Source organism: Halichoerus grypus, chromosome 3, assembly GCF_964656455.1.
Source record: "Halichoerus grypus chromosome 3, mHalGry1.hap1.1, whole genome shotgun sequence".
Taxonomy (NCBI): Eukaryota; Metazoa; Chordata; class Mammalia; order Carnivora; family Phocidae; genus Halichoerus; species Halichoerus grypus.
This window is the reverse complement of record NC_135714.1, coordinates 193526927-193554433: the sequence shown is the minus strand read 5'-3', so window position 1 is coordinate 193554433 and position 27507 is coordinate 193526927. Positions and strand designations below refer to the sequence as shown.

General features: G+C 45.0%; 1 protein-coding gene across 3 annotated transcripts in view; it reads left to right on the top strand.

The window, feature by feature from the left end:
- STOX2 (storkhead box 2) overlaps positions 1-27507 on the top strand; it is a 104718-nt gene that overhangs the window by 66663 nt on the left and 10548 nt on the right. The window contains exons 1-3 of one of the 3 annotated variants that reach the window (XM_036071335.2): positions 3124-3628; positions 17330-17482; positions 23853-26118. In XM_036071335.2, the coding sequence (XP_035927228.1) occupies positions 17350-17482; positions 23853-26118 (2399 nt within the window). In that variant the 5' untranslated portion in view covers positions 3124-3628; positions 17330-17349. Of the gene's footprint in view, positions 1-3123; positions 3629-4411; positions 4536-17329; positions 17483-23852; positions 26119-27507 lie in introns of those variants that run through there. The other 2 variants (XM_036071333.2, XM_036071329.2) reach the window with 2 other exon arrangements.

Sequence of the window (27507 nt, the reverse complement as noted above, 5' to 3'; positions counted from 1 at the left end):
GAGAGTAGAGACCATGTTTGTGTGTACCAGTGTACGTAGCATGCGTTATGTGCACTGTTGAAACACGTCTGGATCTCTGTACTCACAATAGGACTTTGTACCTGAGCGTCCAGGAAATATTTTTAACTGATTTGAGATACTTGTTGCTCGGCTTCAGACTGTTACTCTCAAACTGCGCTCCTCCCTCCGGTCATCAAAGCATGCTGTAGGACCGTGCGTGACTGTGTCACGGGGTGGTGCTACTGTGACCTCTTTTGCCAAGGAACCAGTCAAGTGCCACACACAGCCTCTGCTCACACCTTCTCAACTGAGCAAAGCCCCTCTGCGATAGTCTACGGGATGTTTGTAAACCTTTACTGTTAACACCGAATCTGTTCTTAAAAGGAACAAGAGACATCAGGAGGAGGAGGAGGGCTGCTAATAATGTCTGTAGTTGAGTCTTGAGTTTATCTCCCCATCAGACTGGTATGGAAAACATCAGAGTGCCTTTCTCGCCTTTATTTCCAAGTTGAGGCTCATGGTTGTCCATCGTAAAACTCCCCGTGCTATGAGTAGGGCCGCAAAATGATCTTACGGTTATGGTGGTGGCTGATCACGTACCCTTCTCTGCATCATCACTGAGTAACTGGCAGCGGGGCGAGGTGGGAGGGCAGCCCTCCACTGGTTGCAGAACTGGGCAAGGCAACTGCTCTGAAGGGGACCCCGCCTGTGAACTTAACCTCACTGGCCTGGCCTCGTGCACTAATGAAGTGAATTGCCTTCAATTTAAATGTAAAAATTGAGGTATAGGTGTTTTTTTTTTTTTTAATTTTTGTTTCTAGTGGTAATTTTATTATAATAGTTGAGAGGCAGTAAATGTGTTGGTTAAAGGCTCGGGCTCTTAACTCTAGGAAACAAATTGAGGGCTGCTGGAGGGGAGGTGGGTGGGGGGATGGGGTAACTGGGTGATGGAATGAGCCCTGGGTGTTATATGCAACTGATGAATCACTAAATTTCACCCTGGAAACTAATAATACACTATATGTGAACTAACTTGAATTTAAATAAAATTTTGAAAGAAAAAAATAATAATAAGGTCCATTAAAAAAAAAAAAAACCAGCACAGACCCTGGGGCCTCTTGCCCTGGGTTCAAATCTTGCTTCTGCCACTTAGCAGCTGTGGAACTTGAGGAAAACAGTTAATCTCTCTCTCTCTTTTTAAAAGATTTTAGTTATGTATTTATTTGAGAGAGAAAGAGAGCATGGGCAGGGGAGGGGCAGAGGGACAAGCAGTCTCCCAGGTGAGTGGGGAGCCCAAACTGGGGCTCGATCCCAGGACCCTGCGATCATGACCTGAGCCGACATCAGAGGCTTACCTGACTGAGCTACTCAGGCGCCCCAGTTAATCTCTTTTTAATATGGGGATAATAACAGTACTTACTTTACTGGGTCCTTGGAAAGCTTAGGTGAGTTTCTAATATGGGCACCTTGCCAGAGCTAAAGGTATCTCTATTTAGATCTTAATTTTTAATACATTTATTATATAGTTACATCATTGTATTCTTAAAGTGCAGGGGTTTATTCGGCATACTTTCTAACCTTGTAGTGATCAGACTGTGCCCTACAAGAATGAGCCAGAGCAGGTGGATTTGGTAGATTTATAACTAAAGACACAACCAAAATCAAAGGGAGTTGAGTAAAGGTGAGCAGTCTCAGTGGGAGGCCCTGGTGCTGGGCCACAGGCTCAGTCTATGTCATGGATGAGAATCTAGGTGGCATATCAAATGAGGGGAAATCATACATCAGGAAGGAAAATCAAGACCAAACCATTTCTGATGAAATGTATAGGGCATTATTGATGAGGATTTTTAAAGATTTTATTTATTTATTTGACAGCGAGAGAAACAAAGACAGCGAGAGAGGGAACACAAGCAGGGGGAGTGGGAGAGGGAGAAGCAGGCTTCCCACCGAGCAGGGAGCCCGACATGGGGCTCGATCCCAGGACCCTGGGAGGTGTAGAGCCAAGGGGAGAACGCAGCCAAAAGTGTACTCGGCTATTCGTACAGCATTTTAGGAAGGAAGCTGGTGTGAAAGAGCAGAAGCAAAGGAGGGAAACCATGAGGGCAGAGGATTGGGAAAATGTCAGATGGTTGAAGGCGTTGAAGATGTTTTATTTAATGTTAAGACCAAGTGTATCAGTCAGTCAATAAATGAGCATATAATGTGCCTACTTACAAAGTGTCCCAGACTGTAGGCAATGGGAGAAGAAATGAGTAGGAATGTAGGGACGGGATTTTTATTTGTAGATACTGCATGAGTTGTCAGGCAGAAGAGGCTTATACATTTTTTATTTTCCGAGGGCAGAATGGGAATCACGGTGTGGGGTCACAGGACTCAGCTCGGGGAGGGAGGGCCTTGACCTAGTGGCTGGGGGGGATGCCCAGGCTTGGATGAGGCAAGAGGTGGATGACAGGCTAAATCACAGAAGTTAAGAGAGGATCTGATTGTGGTGGGACTTGAGCCTGGGGATCCTTCTACCTCAGTGACTTGGGATGGTCTGAGAGACTCGTTCCATCTCTGGACTCCCAGCGCTGGCCGCACCCTCCACTTGGTATTCGAGGTAGGCTAGTTGCTGTATTCACGAGGACATGGGGAATTGGCTGTAAGACAGCCCTCTGCCACCCAAATCTACTTGGTTTCTGCATATTGGATAATTTCTTGGCATCTGTTCGGTTCCCGAGTTCAGACAGTGAGAGGCGCCCGCTTCGGTATTATTTCTTTGGGGGCAGTTTGGGCCGCATCATTGCTAATACAGCGGAATTCACTTCTTCCTTAATGATCCTTTTCCTCCAGACTCCATTTTTCTGGGGTTGCAACGTGATTGCTGAGACTCCTCTCTTCCTCTCCCCTCTGCCAAACTCCCACCCCGCTTTTCCCCTCGAGATGTTTATATGTGGTGTCTTGTACTCTAAATAGAGATGAATCATTTTCTCTATGGCTCTGTGTGTATGCGTGTCTATAAATACGACGCGCACACGTGTGTGTGCACACGAGTTAGTCGGTGCAGGGCTAACGAGGAGCGCGCTGCAGCACCAACAGTCCCGTGAAACAGACGTTTGCACACAAATATGCAATCGGGGTTTTTTGTGGGTTTTTTTTTTTTTTTTGCCTTTACTGATCTTAGACACAGGTTTGTTTTTGGTTTTGTTTTTGGTTTCCAAACAAGCAGAGGAAGCGGCGATCTAAAAAATCGTACCGCTCGGTGCAGTTTCAGGGGTGTTGCAAGCTGCAGAGAGGCTCACGCTGCGAGCAGAGTTCCTGACACAGTGACCTCATTCCCAACACCGCCTCTCTGGGCGGCGGCGGCGGCGGCGGCAGGGGCGGCGAGCTGCGAGCTGCGGGCCGCCTTTGCTGCAAGCCTGCCGGCTGCGGGGGGAACGAGGAGAGCTGGGCTTGCAAGGGCTTGCGCGGCGACTGGAATTCATGACAAATAGCTCACTGCAGCTAAACTTTGATCCGGTGTACAGTAGAACCGCCTGTTACACACAGGAGGGAGATTCGTCCTTCATCACCATGAAAAGCCAGCCTTAAAAAAAAAGAGAGAGAGAGAGAGGGAGAGAGAATGGGTCAGGTTTATAATGACGGATTGGTGAGTATACGACGCTAGATCCATTTTAATGTGTGTGTGTGTGTGTGTGTGTGTGTGTTTCCTTCAAGCATCCAGAGGTATGTGCCCTTTGTGCTGTTTTAATGATGAAAAAAAAAAATCTGAGTTGGCGCTTAATGCACGGGAGGGGACCTGGGCCCCTTCAGAGAGGAGGATGTACCCCTCGCAGCCCCGGGGACCTGGGGTACAATCCCAGCCCGGAGTCTCCGCACTGCACAGACAAAGGAACCTGCACAGACAACCAGAGGCTGTAGCTTTTCTTGGAGCGATGACTCATTTCAGTTCACAAAGGATTCTGGGCAGGGTAGTGAGAAGTCAGGTTGGCTGATCCATCCCTATGACTTCACTTTGCAGAGAACAAGGCAGGAGCCGAGTGACATTGCAGATTCCCGAGGCACTGCAGCGGGATGCTGGCTCAGTGCAAGTGGTTCTGATGTATGGGATAGGCATGGGACAGATCCCAGCTGTTCCATGCAAATAGGATGAAAGAATGGTAAAGAGGATTATTTTTTTCTCCTAAAATTGTTCACCAGCAAAGTACATTCACAGAGCCTTTTTTAAAGGTGCTTTTTTGCCAGCTTTTGAACTGAACTTGAACCAGTATCTCGAGGTAAGAAGAGCTGAGAGTTCTGGAACTCATTTTTAAAAAGTAGATCTACGAAGGTAAAGTACCAGATTCCTGTTGTGTTCCACGTGCCCTCAGTAGCCCATCTGAAATGCTCATTGAGGCTATTATGACTCGAAGGTTTACTCTTTCTTCTTATTCCAGATTCTAGGACGTCCGTTTCTGTTACTGGCTCCTTCTTGTGCCTGGATGCAACCCCCTAGCATGCGCCAGGCTTTAGCATCAAAGCTGCCTGGGGGATGGAGCCAGTCCAGAAAGGGTCAGGTAGGTCTCCCCTGCTTTTCTTTCAAGAGTTGTTGTGTGCGAAGCAATATGGTAAAATGTCTAGACCCGCTCTGATAAGGGTGCGCTGTCCTTTGAGAGGCGGTCTTCCTGTTAGGACCCCGTGCAGCCTCCACTGGAGGCAGCAGAAGCGCCTCCCGTAGGCTGCCCACCAGATGCGTGATTCATCCTCAGTCACGTCAGAACTGAAAAGTCAGACAGCCTGTAGGATCTGCAAATAGGGAAGAATTGAACTGCTCCAGATTTCCATCAGCCGTAGTATCTCTTCCACTGTTCGGATGGAGGCGTTCGGTAAATACTATTTGACATCTTTTCTTCTCAATTAATATAGTCCCTGAAATTTGGCGTGTTATTTGGCCCGTTAACCTACATGCAGTGCACTAAAATCCAAGCGCTCCTGATTCATATGCTCAGGGACTGTTTCCAACACTAACATCAGATTGAGGTTGGCTATGACGGAAGCAAGCATACTTCTTCTGAGTCTGCTTTAGGAGTCAAATTATTACATAGCTGTTTTTTTTACAACAATCCACGGGCTCTTCACACAAGAGCTTTCTCTTTTTCAATAGTGAGATGGCAAAATGGGGTCCTCCAAAGTCCATTACATGCTGTGTTTCCAGAATGAAACTTGGCACATCCAAAAGCATGGTTTTACCATCCCATCAAATTTATAGGTTTTGCAACTCTTTGTCATTAAAGATATTTCTGAGAGTACTAAATCCCTTATGTCATTTGTAATAATAATTAGAACATTTTAAAATGCAAACTATATATTGGATCGGCTTCTTGAATATCTCTTTTCTCTTTGCTTTCATATCCATCCCCCTAGCTCACCCTTTTGCAGAGGGGAAGAAAGCATGCTTCCTCTCTTCACTGTCAAAGATGTCTCTTCTTTGTGATAGCGCTCTGCGTCTTCAAAGCAAAGTGTCGAGTCAGTTTTGAAGGATGCTTGGTGACATCATAGTATGTTGAGAATATACAGTAATTATATAAGGTCCCCACATCCATCAATTCCATTCATCTTTAAAGACCCCATTCAAAGTCTTCCTCTCCCGTAAAGCTTTCCCTGATTACTCAACAGGAGGTCATTTCTTAATGCTGTTGGAGAATTACTATTTCTCTCCATGGAGAGATGGGTATAATTATATATTAATAAATTCCTATCGTGGGAGTTAATTTGCTAGTCATTCATGTATTTTCTTGTATCTTTCCTAAGGATGTTGTAAACGGTAATTTGAATATGTTAGAATTGCTTATATTTTCACACATTTATATCATGTTTCCCCACTTAAATCATAAGCTCATTGAAGGCAAGGATCAAGATTTATGCCTTTTTCCACAATTCACATCTCCTAGTAGTTCCCTACACATGGAAACCACTCAGGAAATAGTTGATTATGAAGAGTGGCAGTTTAAAAAGCATTCATTTGTCATAGAGGGTAAGAATGAACTGTTTTGTTCATTTTAAGAGTCTTCCCAGGGTAGATTAATGTAGGGTAGATGTTGGGAGTTCAGACTCTAGAAATGATGATTGGTCTTACCTTGAGATAAGATTACAGATGACACTGCATGCTGCTTGTAAAGGGTTGTTACTGTTCAGAACAAATGTGAAGATGAGGCCCTTACGTGTGGACATTGATATGGTTTACTCGATTAGGAAGAATATTATAGGACAAGCCATCTGTAGTTAAGGGGTATGCTAAATTCTGAATATTTATGTGAAAGTGACTGTCTTGAGTCCCACAGGACATGTTCCTTACAAGGGATGACCATCATGGTTCTGTCAAAGTTTATGTAGCTCCTAGTGTCCCTGGTCTTTAGTACTAAGGGTGCGCATACTCAAGTGCTGAGTTTCCTTTCTCGGGTAAGAGATTGGCCCAGCCAAACTTTTGAAATAGGCCCACTTTCTTTGGTGTCCTTGTAACTGTCTACCCCTACAATTTCCCATCTTCTGGTGCTCTCCTCTCCAAAGTCCCTGGGTAATGCATGCTTCCCATTTGCTTTCAGACCGTTCTCCCCCAGCCCAGCAATACATGCCAAATACTATATGTTTACATATATATATATATGTGTCAAGCGAGTGGTGTGACATATTAAGTTATATTATATATATATATATATCTTAACTTTTCTGCTTCCCAGTCAAACCCTTCTGTTTGCTCAGTGCTCCTGCTCACATTAAAAATCTAGAGGTGAGCAGTCTGATTAAACTAATTCACATCAGTGTAACAAAGACTGTTGTCCTCTTGGCCTTCTCTCAGATGTCTCAGTTTTGTTTAAAAAAAAAAAAAGGTTTCTTTTTAGGTCCAAATGATTTTCCTACTGGTAGAAATTCAAACACCATGAAAGAGTAAAATGAATAAATTTAAATAGGCTCAGGGAAGGCAATTGTAATACTATTACTATTTGTCAGATATTTTTTGGTCCCAGGGACAGTGGAAGCATTCAACATCCCTACCTCCTTTGATCCCCTCAGCTCTGTAAAGGGAACATTACTTTGTGCCCTTTACTGAAGGAGAAATCACGACCGCCCCCCCAAATTAAATAATTTGCTCCAAATCCTACAACTAATGAGGAGCAGACCTGGGCTCTGAACCTACAGTGTTAGTCGACCCCTGTCTTGTGATGCCGGACTTTGGAGAGAAAGGTTCCTTGTTGGGACAGGTAGTTGGGCGTGTTCTCTGTGGGTGCCCTCTGGCCTCTGCAAGTTTTCATCCCAGTAGACTCTTACGCGTTCTTCCATAATAGCCTCCGTGGCCGTTGAAAGGGTTGCTAGAGTGTTCAGTTGTTGGGGAGTTGGTAACAGTCATTCAGTATAATTTTGCCGTAATTTGGGAACTGTCAGCATTTATATACATTTGAACTGTATTTAGTTAGGCCTTCTTGTTCTGGTATAAGTGCATTGTAGAGAAATCAGTCACAGTGTGGTTGCCTACCTGAAGGGGTGAAGCAGGGAGTACTGAGGCTGAGAACAGCTGTGGCGATTCTAACTTATAAACAGTGGAAGGGAATGACCCTGGGGATGTCAGACTGATGTATTAAATTGTCGTTGAGAGATATCGTCGGTGGAAATTGGAGCATCTCATATGGCTCTGGTGTTAGGCTGGGTTGCGGTACAGGATGGAGATGGAAGAGAAGTACGTGGTAGCTTAAAAGAGGCATGTCGATTCTGTCTTGCGTGATGCACTTCTAGCGAAGAGGAGGACGACGCTGTATTCCACAGGACTCCTGTTGGCCGGGTGCCTCACAGGATCGCGGGACCTTTGAGAGGTCTTATTAATTGTTGTCAACTAGAACTAGCATGTCATCATGGTTTTATCCCTGGTGGTAAATGGCTGTAACTTAGCCCTGGATGAGCATCTAGAGAGCAAAGGGGCAGTCAGTGATGGAAACTTCTGGCAGTTAGGTGGGTCTTACCTCGCTGTGTCTGTATGTGCAGTATCGAGGTATTCAACAAACATTTGAGTGCCTGCTTGTGAATCGCACACTGCTAGGATTTATTCCATAGTGCCCAACATACACCACACTTGGGTGATAATGTGGAGCCTGAGCAAAGGTTTGAATTACTGAAGCATATAATTGGCCTGATGGCTCATATTTCCATCCTAACTTTTCAGCTACAAATCTATTGCAAGAGCAGAATGGTCCAGCAGCATTAGCTGCTTATGATTACAAAGCTGTCATGGTCATCCCTGGTGATGGTGACAGCGGCCCCCTAGTAGGAGGTTCTCAGCTGTCACTGTCCATTGGTCACCCCCCTCCACCTCATTCTCTACCCTTTCTGTCTTGCCCATCTCTGCTTTTCCTGCGACGAGTTGTTATCAGTAGTCAAATCTCAGGAACGAGAGCGATAACTAATATGACTAATGAAAGCTTGTGAAGTGAGGAAGGTAATGGTCTTCTTCGATAAACCAGTGAACTGATCGATTTATCATTACACCTAGTAGCTGCATGTCTACGCATTAGACTGCTAAGCGGGAAGATTCAGGGGATGTGATGGACCTTAACCCATTTGTGTGCACGCACATGCGTGCGTGGGTACCATAGGCCACCATGATTGCTCTTGTTTACTCTCATGTGAAGTTTCTTAGTAAAGTCATAGGTGATGGACACCATTAACTTTGGTATTACTAATGGGAGCCACTCACTTACATTTCTTTTTTGAATTAAGACAATTTATTCCTATGATAGCTTAGGAATTAGACCTTCTTTAAGAGACCCATCACGTATTGAAATAAAGCACCAGGTAACTTTAGAAAAGCTGTTGTAGAATTTCTAAATGTTCTAAAATTCCTTTTCTTAAAAAAAAAAATGTCATCCTTACTGCCATCAACGATTGCAGTGAAGGCTCAGCCTTAAATTTCTGAAATCAGTGGCATTTAAACCAAACGTAGAGTAAACTGGTAAAGGGGCCTTTTTCAATGCCAGTTTCCTTTGAGATTTCAAATACAAACATTTGAAAGTCAAGGGTAGCAATTTGGTTTCGAGAGAAAGCTGTTTAAAATGTCGCAGCATGTGAGTTAATGGGAGCTGTATGCTCTGCCCTCCTGCAAGGGGGTTGCTGTCTGCTGGAGAGGGTATGGGAGGGGAATGTGTGTTCTTCTAGAGCAGCTTCTTAAAAAATATTGTAGTAGACCATCTGTTAAAAGAACCAAGCACCATTTATACATAAAATTGGGGCTAATACATTGAACTACATTGTAAAACCGAGGGTCTGTCTGATGTGCTGCATCAGAGACATTGTTCACTTAACCTCAGAGAGCTTATGATTTCCCCAGGCTCAAGGGTGTTTCAGATAAAACTTGGCATGTCAGGAGTCCTGTGAATAGTTTACGGAAGGGAACACGTTGTATTGCTGCTGTGCCCACTCTGCATTTTATAGGCATGTTTGACCATTTTTATGAGTCACAGTATCTACTGCATGTGGTAATTTTATTGGCATCTATAATTTTAACTTTAGTGTTAATTTTGGCAACACGGAGAACAAAAACAGGCACACTTTAGTCCTGAGGAGTGAAGCTGAGCAAGACTTCGAGTTAGAAAGAGCAAATGATGAAGCCTTTATTACAAGGGAAGAGATGAATGGCCAATATATGTTGCCATTCTTTTTAAAATTAAAGCCTACTTTTTTCAGATTGGATTGAGTATTAAAATAGTTTCTCCAGCAAGATGGAAATAGAGCTACACATGAGTACTGTATTATGCTTTTATGCCAGAATTCTGCTGCATTGATACGGAATCATAGAATCATTGAGAGCCTGAAGGAATCTTTGACATCATTTCCAAACCCTCATTTTACAGATGAGGAAACAGACGCAGAGTGGTAATTGTGTTTTGTTATGAGAGACTGGGTGGGCACTTATCAAAATATCTCCTGAATGCCTTTATGTGTTGGGAATTTCCCGATTATAAATTAGTACAATTTCAGAACTGCGTTGGTAAGTAGGTTGGTTTGATTCATAAACTTCATTAGGGTGAAAGGTCACTTTAATCCAGAATACAGATTAAATTGATACAGCGGAAACTAGTGTTTAAAAATAAACAGGAAAACAGGATAATTTAAGCATAATGCTGGTGGTTGAAAAAAAAAATAGATTATTTAAAGAAGGTTAAGATGAGAGATGGGCTTCGGGGTCCTTTCAAGGGTGTAGTTTATTATGATGTAGTTCTCTGGAAAAATCTTGGCTGTCCTTTTCTTATAGAGTTGTATGAAAATGGGTACTTTAAGGTGGAAGGAAATAGATTTATGTTTGCTTTTCTAGCGAGGTATCTTTTGGAAAGCTGCAGATATCATCTGGGAAGAGATGGATGTGAATTGTCTTGAAAGTCATGTCTTCTTAGGAGCTGTGTTGCCCTCCCTCAGATGCAGAGGTTGGAGAGTACGGAGAACCTAAATTAATGACTGAAAAAAAAAATGGCATTTATAAAGAACAGAGCTTTTTTATTACAGTACCTTTTTTTTTGGCACACAAGTAGAACCAAGATAGGACCCATTTTGCAATGTGAGTGCCTAAAGGTATTGAATATATAACAGGCTTTCAAATGTATTTCTTGAAAGGATGAATTATGTGAGGCAGAATTTTTTTGAAATAATTCCAACTAAAGGAACTGGCCAAAAGTTGGAAGGGAAGGGGGGGGGTGGTTTCAATAGTAAAAATGTATGTTCGTGATGAAGAGATTTCTGAGGTGGAAATAAGTAGTGGCAGACGGTACAGCCTAGAGAAAGTCGGCGTGTGCATGGCTTCTGCCTGTCGTCCCAGACCCTCCTTGTCAGCTGCCCGGGCGGTTGTCATCGTTGCGGGGGTTTGTTTCCCACAGTTGCATAAGAATGATTTTCTACCACCAACATGTCACGTAATTCCTCTGAACAAACACACGCAAAGGTGCCCTATCAGCATCGAGAACGCGATCTAGGCCTCCGGTCAGCCCAGGATCTACCTGGCTCCTGTTTTTCTCGCCATCCCACCCGCAGCATGCTCCAGCTGTGCCCAGGTGTGCCCAGCTCCCTCAGGCTGCACTGCTGCCTGCCCGCGTGCGCATGCGCGCTCTCCAGCCCCTGTCGGACTCCCTGCGCTCCTCCCCGCGCTCCTCCCCGCGCTCCTCCCCGCGTGGCCCTGGGGTGCTTTCCTCTGCCCTCATGCTTCTCAGCTGACCAGTACCTCAAATAAGAGCAACGTCCCAATATTCACTGAGGCATTTGACTTTAATGGTAAATGCTCTTAAAATCAAGAAGGTGTGCGCACAACTGGAATCTTGTCATGTCTTCTCAGATTTTAAATTTACTTACCAGAAATTTATGGAATGCTTACTCTGTCCAGGGCACTGTGCTTGGTTTTGTCTGAACTATTTTGGATTTGACACATGCTCCCTGAGGACTGTACTTAAATGGATGTTTGTAAGAAAATAAAGCTGAAATAAAACCTATTTACCCCCTTCTTTTTAGAACAACAGGACAGAATTGTGGCGGTCCAGGAAAAAATTTGTTAGCCTGCAAAGTAGCTATGAGTTGTCTTTATGAATGTGTTCAGAACTCATTCTGACAATAGAAAAATCCATCCCATAAATTACAGACAAGTAACCATTCATAGTTTATAAACAACATAGTTCATACATAATCTGTAGATTACGGTGCCCAATGATGTTTTAGCAGTATTTACATTCCCTTGTTTTCTTCTTTGACCGTTAAATGTGGTCCAGTTGTTGGAGGAAATTTCTGGTATTTTTTTAAAAGATTTTATTTATTTTGAGAGAGAGAGAGAGACCGAGAGAGAGTATGTGAGTGGGGGGAGTGGCAGAAGCAGAGGGAGAGAGAGAATCTCAAGCAGACTGCTCGCTGAGCATGGAGCCCAACACAGGGCTCACCCTCACGACCCCGAGATCATGACCTGAGCTGAAATCAAGAGTCAGACGCTTAACTGACTGAGCCATCCAGATGCCCCGAATTTTCTAGTATTTTAAGAGTGACTAGCTGGCTCATTAAGCAGATCTTATATAAAAGATCCATAGAAAATCATGGTAAACTTGAATAATGTGTTGTGTTGTATTAAGAGATATCTGTGATTCCTTTAATATAGATCTTAAATGCATGTCCTGATCCTCACTTAATATATAATTATTTTTCTGTGGCAACTGCTGTGTTTTGATGCACATTGTTGGTGAAACTAAGAGAAGGGGTCTTAGAAATTGCCTGGCTGAGTATATTTGGTCTCTTGTGATTTTGTTTGTTTCTTTTGCAATTATTTAGCAAAAATACGTGAGGGAAGTCACAATCCTTAAAATACCTTGGGAAATTCCTAGGATTACAGTGTTATAAATGGACATTCATTCATTCATTCTTTCATTCTTTTATTCAACAAACATTTACTGAGTATCTCGTGTAACCTCTGCATGATTCTAGGCACTGGGAATGTAGTCGGAATATAGCATTCATGTGTTCTTCTTTTGCAGAGCTTATAGTCAGGTGGGTGAGGCAGACAGTAAACCAGTACACACACACACACGCACACATGCGTGCGCACACACACACACATTCAGAGAGTGAGGACAGTAGCTTGCTTAGATTCTGGTACCAAGTCAGGGGTGTGTGTGGTTTTTCCACACCACCAAGCACTTCTCTAGCACCAGCCTACAACTGGGCTGATTTCTGATACCGTCTACCTGGAGAGAGCAGCAGATCCCACAGGTTTTATCTGAATTATTTTGGATTTGACAAATGTTCCCTGAGGACTGTACTTAAATCGAAGTTTGTAAGAAAATAAAGCTGACATAAAACTATTTACCCTTTCTTTTTAGAACAATATGAGTTACAGCGGCTCAGAAAAAAATTTTTTAGGCACAAAGTAGCTACGAGTTGGCTCACTCCTAGAAGACTGCCCCCCTTCCAAGCCAATGGAAAGCCCAGGTTGTCCCTTGTGCTTCTGAATGGACTGGCTATAAATTGGGAGGTTTCCATGACCCCCTCCTTGGACTCAACTTGCTAGAGCAGCTCATAGAACTCAGAGAAGCTTTTTTTAAAAAAGATTTTGTTTATTTATTTGACAGAGAGAGATATAGCAAGAGCAGGAACACAAGCAGGGGGAGTGGGAGAGGGAGAAGCAGGCTTCCCTGCAGAGCAGGGAGCCCGATGCGGGGCTCGATCCCAGAACCCTGGGATCATGACCTGAGCTGAAGGCAGACACTTAGCGACTGAGCCACCCAGGCGCCCCTCAGAGGAGCTTTTTTACTGATTAGAGTGCCTGTTTCTTATCCAAGGATACAGCTCAGAATGGCCACGTGGAAAAGCTGCGTGGGGTGAAGTACAGGGAAGGGATTCAGAGCTTCCATGCTCTCTCTGAGCGTGCCGCTCTTCCCCAAATACCCATGTGTTCACCAACCTGGAAGCTCTCTGAACTCCATCCTTTGGGGTTTCATGGAGGCTTCATTACAGAAACATAATCAGTTAAATCATTGGCCATTGGTGACTGATTCAACCTTCCCAGAGGTTGGGGAATAGGACTGCAAGTTCCAACCCTATAATCACAGGGTGAGTTCTCCTGGCCTCTAGCCCCCATCCTTTGCTTCAGGTCCAAAAGCACCTTATTGACATAACACAAGACAGATTCTCTCGCTCATCACTTAGGAAACTCCACAGGTTTTAGGAGGAGGGAATGGGGATAAAGACCAATACGTATTTTCTATACATCACATATCATACTCGGGTAACATGAGAGAGTGTCCCCTGTAACGTGGGGACAGCATTGGATCAGGTAGTCAGGACAGGGCTCCCTGATTAAACTGAGACCCAAAGGAGAAGCCACTCCAGCAAAGGTCTGTGCAAGGAGCCTCCCAGAAGCTCAACAAATGCAGAGGCCCTGGGTTGAGAAAAAGCTTGTCGTGTTCAAAGAACAGAGGAAGTTGTGAATGTGGAAGAGGGAGGGGTGGGGAGCAGTAGGGTGTTGGTCCCAGAGGTGGCTGGACAGGCCCAGACCCAGACCCTGTGGGCTACCGCAGGCCTGGTGAAGCATTCCGCTCTCTTTCTGGGTGCAGTGGGCTGTCACCGTAGGACTTTATGCAGGGAGGTGGCGAATTTTCTGTTTTTCTAAGACCTGGCTGCTCAGTGGAGAAGGAAAAGCTGAGTCATCAAGCCAGTCCAGTGGCCCAGGGGAGAGGGCAGTGCTTTGCGGGAGGGGTAACACTGGAGATGGAGCAGAGGAGCCCATCCAGGGAGCATCCGGGCATAGCATACACAAGGATTGCCGATGGGGTTGGGGACCGGAAAAGAGTGGGAAATAATTTATCTTAGTGCGGTATAAAAATGAGAGGACAAGAGAGTCACTTAGAGCATCCAGATTCCATTCCGTTCTAGATCCTGAGTTAAAAGTTATTGTACATATTTACTATTAGAACGAAACTGAGCTTTTCCAAAACAAATGCAATTCAGACACACTCGAAGCATGCTGGCTTTTGTAGTTGGCAGCGATGAATGTAAAGAAATTAACTTAGAAGATGGCAGTTCAACTCAACACATAATTTCCGCTGGAAGCGTAAGGACAAGCGTGGCCTAAACTGCAGTGGTTAGTTTTGCTAACGGTCTTTGCTTTTCCACAGAGAGCGTAAGTTCCCTGGAACCTATACAAAATTCAAAAGTAGACCTGCATTTAAAAAAGAATCACATTTAGTGGTTTTGCATCCTTGGGCTTCTGAGAAGTCCTTAATCATGGTAGGCAAATCTCAGAAGGTGTTCTGAGATTTGGCACATGGGTCCAAAGGTGCTGGAATCTGCTTTGATCTCCCCTGGGGCTCGCTGGCCCTAGCTGCCTTTTCATCTCATTTTTAAAATCATCCCAGGTGACTTTGAGGTCCATGTGGCTAGCCTGGCAACACTTCAAGAACCTAGCCTCAGTGTCCCCATCCTCTCCTTAGAAGGTGGAGGGAGAGGGAGGGATTTCCAGAGAAGATCTTTCCAATGGCCGCGGCTGAGCTACGGGGCCCACGGTGGGGAGGAGAGATTTGAACAGGGACAGCTCCAAAGTCCCACCCCCACTGTACCTCACCACCACCACCACCACCACAGGCTTTAGCATTAGATTTTGTTTTAATTGAGGCCACAACAGGTTTAAATAAGATACACAGTGTGCTAGGCAGTTAGCGCACTTGCCCACTGAGATGGTCCCAGCCCACATAATTCTGTCATTTTTGAGTCACCAATATGAATTGAGCTTTATCAGCCAGCGAATGAAACTCAGATCCCCAGTGACAACCAAAATTCCGTGTTCTCATTTCTACCCACTGCTGCCCCACCAAATGTTTGCAAGAGGCCTCTCTTTATGATATTTCTAACCCATAGGCCCCCAAAGTTCGTGGGTTCTCAGTAAGGTCAGGTCCTGCCTTTTGCTGTTCTTCTCTTGTTCTGGGTTTGGGTCCTCCCCCCTCCCTCTGACGACTGGGAAAATTGCTCATCTCACCCCCATCTTGCAGAGAATGGAGCCCAGAGTGAGGCAGGAGAGAGGGAAGCACTGAACTGAGCTGGTTTGGTGGGAGATGTAGGGCTCCAACCTTTGACCCTGGGGTCTTGCTGCTTCATCCACACGCCTGTTAGACTTAACCCTCCCCTGGTGGTTTTCATTCCCAGGCCCTGTTGGCCTGGTTTCATTCATGAAACCTTTTCCCATCTAGTTCATCAAAACACATTCAGGTTCTTTCTCCAAGGGCCTCTGGGCTCCCAGCCAACCAGGGATCGTGGCTGGGCACAGTTTTAAGTGCCCCGACAGTGAGGAGGCTGGGCCACCCCAGAGCACCCTGACACCATCCCAGGAGGGTGCTGCTCTGGCCACGGGCTGACCCGAGTCTGGGATCTGGCCAGCCACGGTAGTTTACTACGACAGAGAAATCATGCTTAGGAAACAAAAAGAGAGAGATTATGTAAATACATGTGGGAAATAAGCTCCGAAGCTCACAGATATTTGCTCTGTTGAAAACTTCACCCTCTTTCTGTAGGGCCTTTTCTCAAGCGAAACCTTATAGAGCCCCCGTGTAGGAAGCAGGTGGCACCCAGGGGTCAGGGTCAGACTTCCCTGCTCTTTCAGCCTCTCCCTCTGCTGGGTCCCCCCACCCCCACACCCACGCCCACCCCAGAAGTCTTTCCAGGGAATTCTAGGAGTCCTGGGAACATAACTTGCAAACCGCCACACCGTGACATGAAGATCACAGAAAGGAAGACAGACACCCTGCATGCCGACACTCTTCACGAGCCTTTGTCAGCAACCCCCCTCGCTGCTGGGCCTTCAGCCCACCCCCTGCCTCCATTGGTTCCTTTAGTCGCAGACCTGTGCAGGCGGCCACAGTCCCTTGTGGATGGCCATCTGCTCTCTGCGGCTCCCTCCAGTCCCTCCTCTTGCTGAAATTCACATCTGACTTCGTCATCCCTGAAACGCCTTCGGTGGCTCACCATCCCTCCTAGGATGAAGGCCGTGGGCACTCAGCTCTTTCCTCACGGTTGTCCCTGCCCACCTGTGCCCTTTCTCTGCTACTCCCCAGAAAACATCTGCTTACACGTCCTACCACCCCCCACACCTCCAGCCAGCAGGCGCACTCCTACTTCGGCCTGGATTCAGGCTGCACATCCGTGGGGAAACCTCCCACTTCCTGCGTCTAAGCCCCGCCCTCACGCCCAGGTGCTGCTGCACCCCCACCCTGCCCTCCCTGCCCTCGCTGTCTGTTGTTCTGCCTTCTCTGGTGAACCGTGAACTCTGTCTCCTCCACTTACGTAGAAACTCCTTGAGAGCAGAGATGCTTCCAGGGGAGGGGAGATGACCCTGTCCTGAGTAAATCCCAAGCCCCCAGCAGATGCGGGACACATAAAGAGCGCTCAACATCGGAATGAATGAATCTTCAAGTTTCCACAAGTGCATTTGTCGAGATGGGAATGGCAGTTATGACATAAACCAGCTCCAAGTTAATAAAATCAGAGATCATCTTTCAGTCTCGTGTTGTACGCCTTTCAGTCGTTAAGTCTGCTTCAGTGAGATCTCAGGTTTGCAAGGCCGGTTCTATTTGTCGAGGCAGTTGGAGCGTCCACTCTTCAGTGGACGTCTTCCCACCTGCGTGGCATTGGCCGTGGCCGTAACAAACTTCTGCGTTCAGAGTTGATCCCATTCCTAATACAGGGAACAGGGAAGAGTCACGGAAGGGACGCGCGCGTGTGCGTGTGTGTGTGTGTGTGTGTGTGGAGGTGTGCGTGTGAGACGAAAGGCCGGGTCTTTGAATGAACTGCTTACTTGAAAATTGTCTTTCTGCAGGTGATGTGTCACCAATCAGCATGTCTCCCATCAGTCAATCTCAGTTTATCCCACTCGGGGAAATCCTTTGCTTGGCCATCTCGGCAATGAACTCCGCCAGAAAACCTGTCACCCAAGAGGCGCTGATGGAGCACCTGACCACGTGCTTCCCAGGTAACGGGAAAAGAACGTAGCACTTTCCAGATGGGTGTGTGTTCCATTGCTCGAGGACATCACACGGACCATTCCTCTTATTTAAATGTAATAGAAAAAAATTTTTTGCCAAAACGGGACGGAAACTTTTCTTAGTTCTGTAATTAAAAGCCGAGGCACCTCTGTTACCACAAAAATACTTTGCCGTCTTCAGGTATTACTGCAATCCTTTTTAAATTGGCACTGAGAAGAAGACATTAAATCAGAATCCATGAAGAATTCTGGCAAAAACTACCAAGGTTCTGTTCAACGTCACCATAACCTGCTTTAAAGACGTGAACATCATGATTCATGGGAGCAAGTCAGAAAATTTTAGTCCCAAGGGATTACACTAAAGAGACAGTAATGTCAAAAATAAACAGGTCTTGCATGCTTGTATCGTGGCTTGATGAGTTTTAATAATCTGATATTTGATAGATCAGTTAAGATCCCATCTTGAAAGAAAAAAATAAAATGTTTCCTTTTCTTTTAAATATTAGTAAAAGAGGACAATAGGCCAGCTGCTGCATGATTGGCACTGGGTGCCTCCAGTTCAGGAGACAGTGGGAACGGTGATGAGCTAAAGACTGCATGCCCTATCTCGAGGGAGGTGGCCCACCACTCAGCTCTGGTGTATTGACCCCTGCCCCAAAATGTAGAAGTCTGCCAGAGTTGCAAATCTCCTACTTTTTCAAGAGAATCTGGACTTTCAATTTTATGTGAAATCTGTAGACTTCCCTCACTATTGGCAGTTGTGTGTGTGTGTTGTGTGTGTGTGTACATTTTAACACATGGGTGCTAGTGACATGCAAGTCCAATAAAACACATTACTGGGCCACCAGTTGGCCAACTTGGCTTGGACTCCAACCTATGCTTACATTAAAAATGAACCCTTAACACAGGTTTTATGCAACCTAGAAGAGACCTTGGTAAATAGAAACTAGAGGCTGTAGCCGTTAGCTTTTACTACCAAAATGCCGGGTTACAATCACAGAACATCCGTGGCATACAACAATGGACATTTATTTAGCTCCTGGGTTCCCCAGGAGTCAGCTGATCCAGACTGGACCTGCCCAGGTGGCTCTGCTCCACCTGTCCTCCATCCTCTTTGGAAAATGAGACAAGCAGAGGCCTGTTCTGGGATGACAGAGGCACAAGAGAACAGGCCCAGTTGTCCAAGGGCTCTTCAGCCCTTTGGTCACGCCATACCCACTAACATTTCATTGGCCAAAGCGAACCTGGCTGAACTCAAGGTTGAGATGTAGGAAAATGTAGGCAGAAGGACTACTTCTAAACTAAATATTCATCTACCATATTGAGTCTCCCCACTTTTCCTTTTGCCCCAAAGTAACTTTACATTTCTCTCCCAGTGATTTTTTTCTCCTTCTTCTATTTTCTAATTAACGTGTTTTGAAATTATGTATACTGTTTAAAAACTCTAACACGGACCCACCTTTGCAACCTATAAATTGCCTTAAATTTCCTAACGTTATCTCTGAATATTCTTCACTGTCTGATGGTCTTTCCTTGTTAACTTCCAGGCAAACCCTTTTCCTTTCAGTAGTAAGGTAAGCAGAGTCCCAGGTGAGAGCAATCTAAGGAGACAGATGCCGTTCACAGACGTAATGTCCTTGTGAAGAAAGACCCTTCTTGCAGCCTGATACCCAGTTAGCCACTTCTGACATCAAACGTCCCAGCAGCTTTTAAAATCCCTCTATTTTTAAGTAGCTTCATGAGAGATCACATAGCTTTTCCAAAATTGGTTCCGTCTCTCCCATTACTGGGCTATAAATAGAGGATGGAAAGAACACAGGGCCAGTATGTAACAGTAAATTGTGAAAAACAGCGAAATCAAATAGTAAATTGTCAAGCAGCTGATTACAATATCACTAAGTTGGAATACTTTGCAGAGAAATTCATAGGTCACCCGTACTTAAAAGAACAACTGCTTTGCTAGCTTTTATGATAAGTGAACTCAGATCTCAAGGCCTTATTGTCAGGTGGACTGAGAGGAGCTAACTCAACCTTTTTCATCTTTGTGACACTGATGACTCATTGGTCAACCCCAGATGGCAGGAGCACTGCATAAACCTGAGTCTAGGGCAGGGATTGGCAAACTATGGCTGCAGGCTAAGTGTGGCCCACCGCTTGTGCTTATAAATAAAGTTTTATTGGAACACAGCCTTGCCTTATTTGTTTATGTATTGTCTTTGGCTGTTTATGCTGCAGTTACGGAACTGAGTAGTTGCAGCTGGGAGATCATATGGCTCACAAAGGAAAATAATTACTTTCTGGCTCTTTACAGAAAAGGCTTGCCAGCCACTGGTTTAGGGCACGGTAGTAATGATTTAAAGCTTTGTTCAGCAATAGTTCCATATTTTAAACTAGTATTTCATAAAATGAGGTTCTTTCCTGCCTGTCTTCCTTCTTCCTTATCTCTCTTCCTCCTTTCTTTTCTTTTTTTCCTTTGATTTCCTTCTTTTCTTTTGCTAGCATTTAAGGTACTTCAGAACAAAACAATTTAGAAACTTAATACAATTCAAATTCTATTTGAAAATATATTTTCAATGACAGTGCTAAAACTCTGGAGGGATTTATCATAGTTATGGGGCTTATTTTGTTTTCTTAAGGTAAGACTATTTACTTTTTTATAGCTTACTCTTTGAAAATAGAGTTTTAAAGTCTAACCAAATATTATTAAAATATTTGAATTCTCATATTTAATGCCTATTTATAAATAAAAAGAATAGCCTAGATTTGGGCCTCTATTACTGTTTTGGACATCCATATTCTAAAGAATGTTTTTTTAGTGAAAAGCCTTCTAGTAGAAATGTCTGACATACTGAAATGTGAACCCTTTTATCACCTTTCTATATTGGTTGAATTTTTGAAAACAACTTTTGTCTACCAGTTTCTATTACAGAAACAAGGATTTTTTTAAGGTATAAAAAGAATGAAATACTTGCTTCACAGCTTAAGTAAGTACTCGTCATCCATCCATCCAGAATGATCATTTCAGTCAGACTGGTACTTGTTGAGTTGTTACAGTCAGGTCTTCCCGGGAGGAAAGCTGACCCTCAGAGAAAGAGCTGCTAATGGGGTTGAAGATGGCTTTCGATTTTGCTAGAGAATGTTAACATTATATACCCCATGTTCTATCTCCCAACTCATCCCCTTTACGTCAGTTCTTGCAGAATTCTCCCTCAGCCAGTGCTCTTTACACGCGAGAAGAAATAATCCAAAGAAGCCGACTGAAAGTTTCCATCCAAAGTGCTTAACATATAGAATGTGTGCATGTGCTCTCCGTTCCGACAGTTGTTGGATTTGCGGGATGAAAGAGATCTTAGAAGTCTAAGTAGCACCCCATTGACATGCAGTTTTTTTAGATACCTGTTTTTGCTTTGGAAAGATGTAAAGGTATGGAAAAGGAGAGAAGTCAGCTTTTAGCTCTATTTGGATATAAAGCTTATCTTTGTTCTTTAAGCCCTCAAAATCCAAATTCGTGGTGAATTTGGGGACTAGGATCTGGTAGTGGTGGAATGTGCAAACACTGAAAACAGCCATCTCTTTCCCAGGCGAGCCCTGCAGATTTCTTGTGCGAGTCTGCATTTCACAGACAACTGAAAATACCAGTCATTCGACAGAGGCTTCGTAATAAAATAATCATCCTAAGTATCAGTGACTCGCAGTTAAAGCTTTGAAAAACCGGTAGAATTGTGGAAAGGGGATTGGACAGGGAATGTTTCTCGTTTGGTTTTTTCAAATTAGGCATTATTGGACTGACAAACTTCAAATTCAAGACGTGAAAACTTTAGATGTAAATTCTTTTTGGAAACTCGTTCTTATTCCTTCCTTTGGGAACAATCCGAGCACCTATTCTTAATGGTAAGTAAACACGATGACACTGAGGTCATGATTTTGTATAGGTTCCTAAGTTTTCTATGATCGGCGCTTGAAAGGCTTACAGTCAGCAAATTCTGTTTATAGTACTAGCTGTTTTTCTGGATTACACCTCAACTTTCCTTCATTACAGCAGCAGAGTCAACGGGTCAATCATGAATGCTTATAAATGAGCCCTACCATTTTTTTGGCAGAACTTGTGTCTGTTGCAATAGTGATTGCAAGCATGCTACCATGTCAGATACAGTTCATTTTCGGTGTGGATTTGACACCTGCATAGCTTTGTCACACAAGCCCAGTGGGCATCATGAGGCTGCAGTGGGCATAGTGTCTCATCTTGGGAGTGGTAGTCTGTGTAGTGGCGCCCCCCCACCCTCCCCACCAAACTTGTTCAGCCAAAGGCCCTGGTTGGGAGTAAGGCACAAAAGCTCTTTTAAGTTGCTTCTCTTAGGTGCAAGCATGTTTTGTTTTATACGGCACTCAAGAATTTCATATATATGGTTTGGGTTGTATCACTAATTCACATGGAGTTCATTTTGTGCAGAAACTATCATAAAATTTTTTTAAAAATTTTTTATTATACCAGCCTGGAAGCCATTTGAGTAAACGCCAGCGTACATCTCTCAAGAGCAGAGCCCTAGACTAAAGGGAAACCATGCAGCGCAAAAATTAAATAATTATACTAAACAGTACATTATTCATAAGCAATGTTGCCTTTTCCACCTTGGTCACCAAGGATGGCTTCTGAAGATGGTAACATGGATGGATGGGCAGGTCACATCGCATTCGTGGACGCTCTCCCAGGCCATTACTCATGCTTTCATATCCCACTTTTGTAGTTTTGGAAGGATTGTGGAAGCCTAAACTTAGTTTACCCTGCTGTTCTAGGTGGCTACACGATGTTCTCTGAAGGTAATCTGGCTTCCATGGGTCCTGCCGCAAAGTTGAGACGATTGATAGCTAATGCTTATAGACCCCACTATATGTCAGGCGCTGCTCTGCATACATTAAACGCAGTTAAACTCACAACTACCCTAGGAGGGTACCTGCTCTTATCCTCATTCTGATGGCCGTGAACAGAGGCTCAGAGAGGTTAGTTAAGTTGCCTAAGGTGACTTCAGCTGTATCAGTTTTCTAGCACAGCCCTGACAAAGTACAGGGGGCTTAAACAAACAAACAAAAATTTATTGTCTACAGTTCAGGAGGCTAGAACTACAAAATCAAGGTATCAGTACAGTTGGTTGTTCCTTCCAAGGTCTGTGAGGGAAGAAACTGCTCCAGACCACGCTCCTTGGCTGAAGGATGGACATTTTCTACCAATGTTTCTTCACATTGTCTTCTCTCTGTGCATGTCCTTCTGCCCAATTTCCCCTTTGTAGAAGGACATTGGTCATGTTGGAGTAGAGCCCACCCTGATGACCTCATTTTAACTTGTTTATAAAGACCCTGTCTCTAAACACGGTCACATTCTGAGGTTTGGGGCATTAGGTTTGAACACAGGAATGGTGTGGGCAGGGGAGGTTGCATAATTCCACCACTACCACCAGCTAATAGTGATGGAGCTGGAGTTTGAATCTAGCAGTGTGGCTCTGGGCTCTGGGTGCATCATGAGCCATGGTCAAGTCTAACTGCCCTTTTATGTAACTTACAAAATTAAGTTTATTAAGTAAGCTTAGTCTTGAAAAATGAGTGTATAAAGTAGCTTCCAGTGTATATGGTAGCCTCTGTATGTGTCCTGTTTGTTTTCAAATGCCAAGACAGCTATTTCAACCCAGTTGCCCTAGTTTTTTTTGTATCGAGAAAGGCTTTTTTGTAAATGTATATTATTACATCATGTAAAACATTTTTCATTTTCCCCTCCTTTAAAAATACTCTGCCTTTGATGGCTCAGTTCAGTAAAGGCCTCGTGACAAGTATCAACCTCACTGCACCTGGCTTCCATCTCTCTTCCTGAACACCTCTGAGTCCTGCAGACTTGCCATGTGGTAGTACTCGGAAGCTTGGCAAAATTCGTAGGATTTTGTCTTAGGTTGGGCTGCTGGAACAAAATCCCATAGACTGGGGGGGCTGAAGCAACAGACATTTATTTCTCATAGTCCGGGAAGGCTGGGAGCTCTGAGATCAAGGCACCTGCAGGTTTGGTGTCTGGTGAGGACCCTCTTGAGGGCTTGAAGATGGCTGCATCCTCACACGGCAGAGGAAGGGGGCTTTGGTCTCTTCCTTTTCCTATGAGGGCACATCACTGAGGGCCCCACCCTCAGGAACTCATCTAAACTTAGTCACCTCCCAAAGGCCCTACCTCCTGGTACCATCACATCAGGGATTAGGATTTGCACATAGGAATATTGGGGGCGGGGGTTCAAACATTCAGTCCGTAGTAGATTCTGAGAAATCAGGAACCAGCAACAAGTTCCCTCTACATTCTCATGAGTCTATGTTCCTTTGGTTTTAGGTGTTCCCACCCCAAGCCAAGAAATCTTACGGCACACGCTGAACACGTTGGTACGGGAGAGGAAGATCTACCCAACTCCGGATGGCTATTTCATCGTGACCCCACAGACTTATTTCATTACTCCTTCTCTCATAAGAACTAACAGTAAATGGTACCATTTGGACGAGAGGATACCTGACAGGTCTCAGTGTACCTCTCCACAACCCGGAACCATAACGCCCTCTGCCTCAGGCTGCGTCAGGGAAAGAACATTGCCCAGAAACCACTGCGACTCTTGCCACTGCTGCAGAGAAGACATGCACAGCATGCATGCTTCCACTCTGCAGAGGAAACCTGCCAAGGACTGCAAAGACCCCTATTGCCCTCCTTCACTATGCCAGGTGCCACCCACTGAAAAGAGCAAAAGTACTGTAAACTTTTCTTATAAGACAGAAACTCTCTCAAAACCTAAAGATAGTGAAAAGCAGTCCAAAAAATTTGGGCTGAAGTTATTCCGGCTAAGTTTTAAAAAAGATAAGACCAAACAGCTAGCCAATTTCTCTGCCCAGTTTCCTCCTGAGGAGTGGCCCTTGCGCGATGAAGACACACCAACTACTATCCCTAGGGAAGTGGAAATGGAAATCATTAGGCGGATTAACCCGGACTTGACCGTGGAAAATGTCATGAGGCACACTGCACTAATGAAGAAACTTGAAGAAGAAAAAGCGCATCGGAGTAAAGCTGGGTCTTCTGCCCATCACAGTGGAAGAAGTAAAAAGAGTAGGACTCATCGAAAGTCCCACGGAAAATCTCGGTCACACAGCAAGACACGAGTGTCTAAAGGAGACCCTTCGGATGGTTCTCATCTGGATATCCCAGGTGACAGAGAGTATGACTTTTGTGATCCTCTTACCAGGGCACCCAGGGAAGGCTGCTTCATCATTGAACACAAAGGAGATAACTTCATCATGCATAGCAACACGAACATGATTGAGTCTCATTTCCCCATGACACCAGAATGGGATGTGTCTGGGGAACTGGCCAAAAGGAGAACTGAGATGCCTTTTCCTGAGCCTTCCAGGGGAAGCTCCCACTCAAAAGTGCACCGAAGCCACAGCCATACCCAGGACCGAAGGTCTAGGAATGAGAGATCCAGCAAAGCCAAGGAGAGATCCAGATCAATGGATAACTCGAAGGGCCCTCTGGGTGCTTCTTCTCTGGGGACACCTGAAGACCTGGCTGAAGGCTGTAGCCAAGATGACCAAACCCCCAGCCAGTCCTACATTGACGACAGTACTTTAAGGCCCGCGCAAACAATTGGCCATCAAAGGGCTCATGTTTCGTCCACAAGCTATAAAGAGGTGTGTATTCCGGAAATAGTCGGTGGCAGCAAGGAGCCTTCCAGTGCGTGTAGCCTTTTGGAGCCAGGCAGACCACCTGAGAGTTTGCCATCCTATGGGGAGCTCAACTCCTGTCCAACAAAAACAGCTACAGATGACTATTTCCAGTGCAACACGTCCAGTGAGACAGTCCTCACGGCGCCATCGCCTCTGGGAAAGAACAAAGAGGATCATGACACTCTGACTCTGGCGGAAGGGGTGAAAAAACTGCCGCTGTCTGATAGGCAGGCCCCACATTCTTCCAGAGAGCCTGTAGGGCACAAGGAGGAGTCACCAAAAGGGCCAGGCGGAGGCCCAGCCACTTCTGGCACAGTGGCTGAAGGGATTGCCAATGGACGCCTTGTCCAGCACCACAGTGCGGAGCCCAGCAGCCTGGACAAGAGGAAAGAGATATTCAGCAAGGACACACTGTTCAAACCTCTCCACAGCACCTTGTCTGTAAACAGCTATCACAAATCGAGCCTGTCCCTCCTCAAATCTCTCCCGAAGACACCTGCCGACACACTGCCGGGCCGATGTGAGAAACTGGAGCCGCCCCTGGGGACCTCGGTGGCACCGGCCGTGCCTGGTTCCCAGCGTCAGCAGGAGTCAGGGGGGAACCAGGAAGCCTCTTTTGACTATTACAATGTCTCCGATGACGACGACTCCGAGGAAGGGGCAAACAAAAACACGGAGGAGGAAAAAAATAGAGATGATGTAGGCACCATGCAGTGGCTCCTTGAGAGGGAGAAGGAAAGAGACTTACAGAGGAAATTCGAGAAGAACCTCACCCTCCTTGCCCCAAAAGAAACCGACAGTAGCAGCAACCAGAGAGCCACCCATTCGGCACGCCTCGACAGCATGGACAGCAGCAGCATCACTGTGGACAGTGGATTCAACTCCCCACGGTAGGGAGAGGCATCTCTGCGCGTGCACACACATACATGCACACGCACACACCTGTCGGGGCCTGGGGCTTTATACAGATAACTTGAAAAGTTTCTGATTTCAGTTTTAATTCTGTGAATGCGGGTGAAGGGTTGTGTGAGTTGCACTGTTAACAACCTGTTTCTGACTTCTTTTTCAGGAATTGAAACAAATGTTTCTGCAGCTGTAGAGATCCCCAATCTGGACTGGTGGGTTGGCTCCCTCCCTCACACTTGCATCAGGCCAATCTAACTAGGACCAACATTTTCCAGGATTTTTCTTCTGTGTTTATATTGCCACCGTGCTGATAAAAGAAGGGGTTTTTTTTTTTAGGTCCTCAAAAATAGTAACTTTTTGAGTAGAATGAGTGGTCAGCAGTCAATTGGGGGTTGGGTAGGGCTTGGGTATAAATTGATTGACTCAAGGACGGGGTCCTTCTAGTGGGAATAGCAGATCTCAACACCTTTCCGGGGGATCGAGATGCTAGTTGCCATTGCAATGTCGACTCTGTGCGCTCCCTCCCCGACCTTGCTCATACACTTCACATCCGCAGAGAAATAGAACCTTGTGTCTCTCACAGAGTCGTGAGGGGCCTGTGTTCCCTTAGATCAAAGCACATGCCCACACTTTTCTCTCTCCTGCAGAATTGATACAACCCATTAAGGCACTCGAATCACAGCTGGTAATTCAGCAAAGGGTTAACAGCAGAGGGTGTGCAATGCCTAATGGTCATATCCAGCACACTGAAGTGGTTCAGGGGTTAAGAAAGCAAAAGAGAGTCTATCCAACTTCCTTTTTTTTTCTCCTTAACTCTTCCTTCTCCTCAAAGGGCAACTTGGGACCTAATTCTCCTTCTAAATTCTCCTCCAGATTGGTGACTCTGAGATGCAGAAATACTACTGAGAGGTGGACATTTATAGCTGCGATTCCCAAGATTCTACGATATTGATAATTTTAACAAGTACCCAGATAGGATTATATACTTCATATATTTTAATTATTAATAATGAAACTTAGTTCTGTTGTGATCATTTCACTTTATCTCTGGATAATTTGGGGACAGAACATCCCCAAATCAGAATTGGGAATCATGTTAGACCTTTGTTATTTCTTAAAGGGCTAGTTTTTTATTATGATGATGATTATTTTTGCCATGTAACCTTTTTTTCCAAGTTAACACATGTGTGGAAGTCTAATGTCTAAACAAATCACAGAAAAGGTGCTCTGGTTACAATGGGTGTGAGGCCAGGAGCCCCATGTCTCCTCTGCCAGTCCCTCAAGGAGTCCTAACTAACCTCAGGGAGCTATGGCACTCAGTCCAAAAACTATTAGCCTACCTACTAAGTGACTTTTCTACAAAATAACTTCCA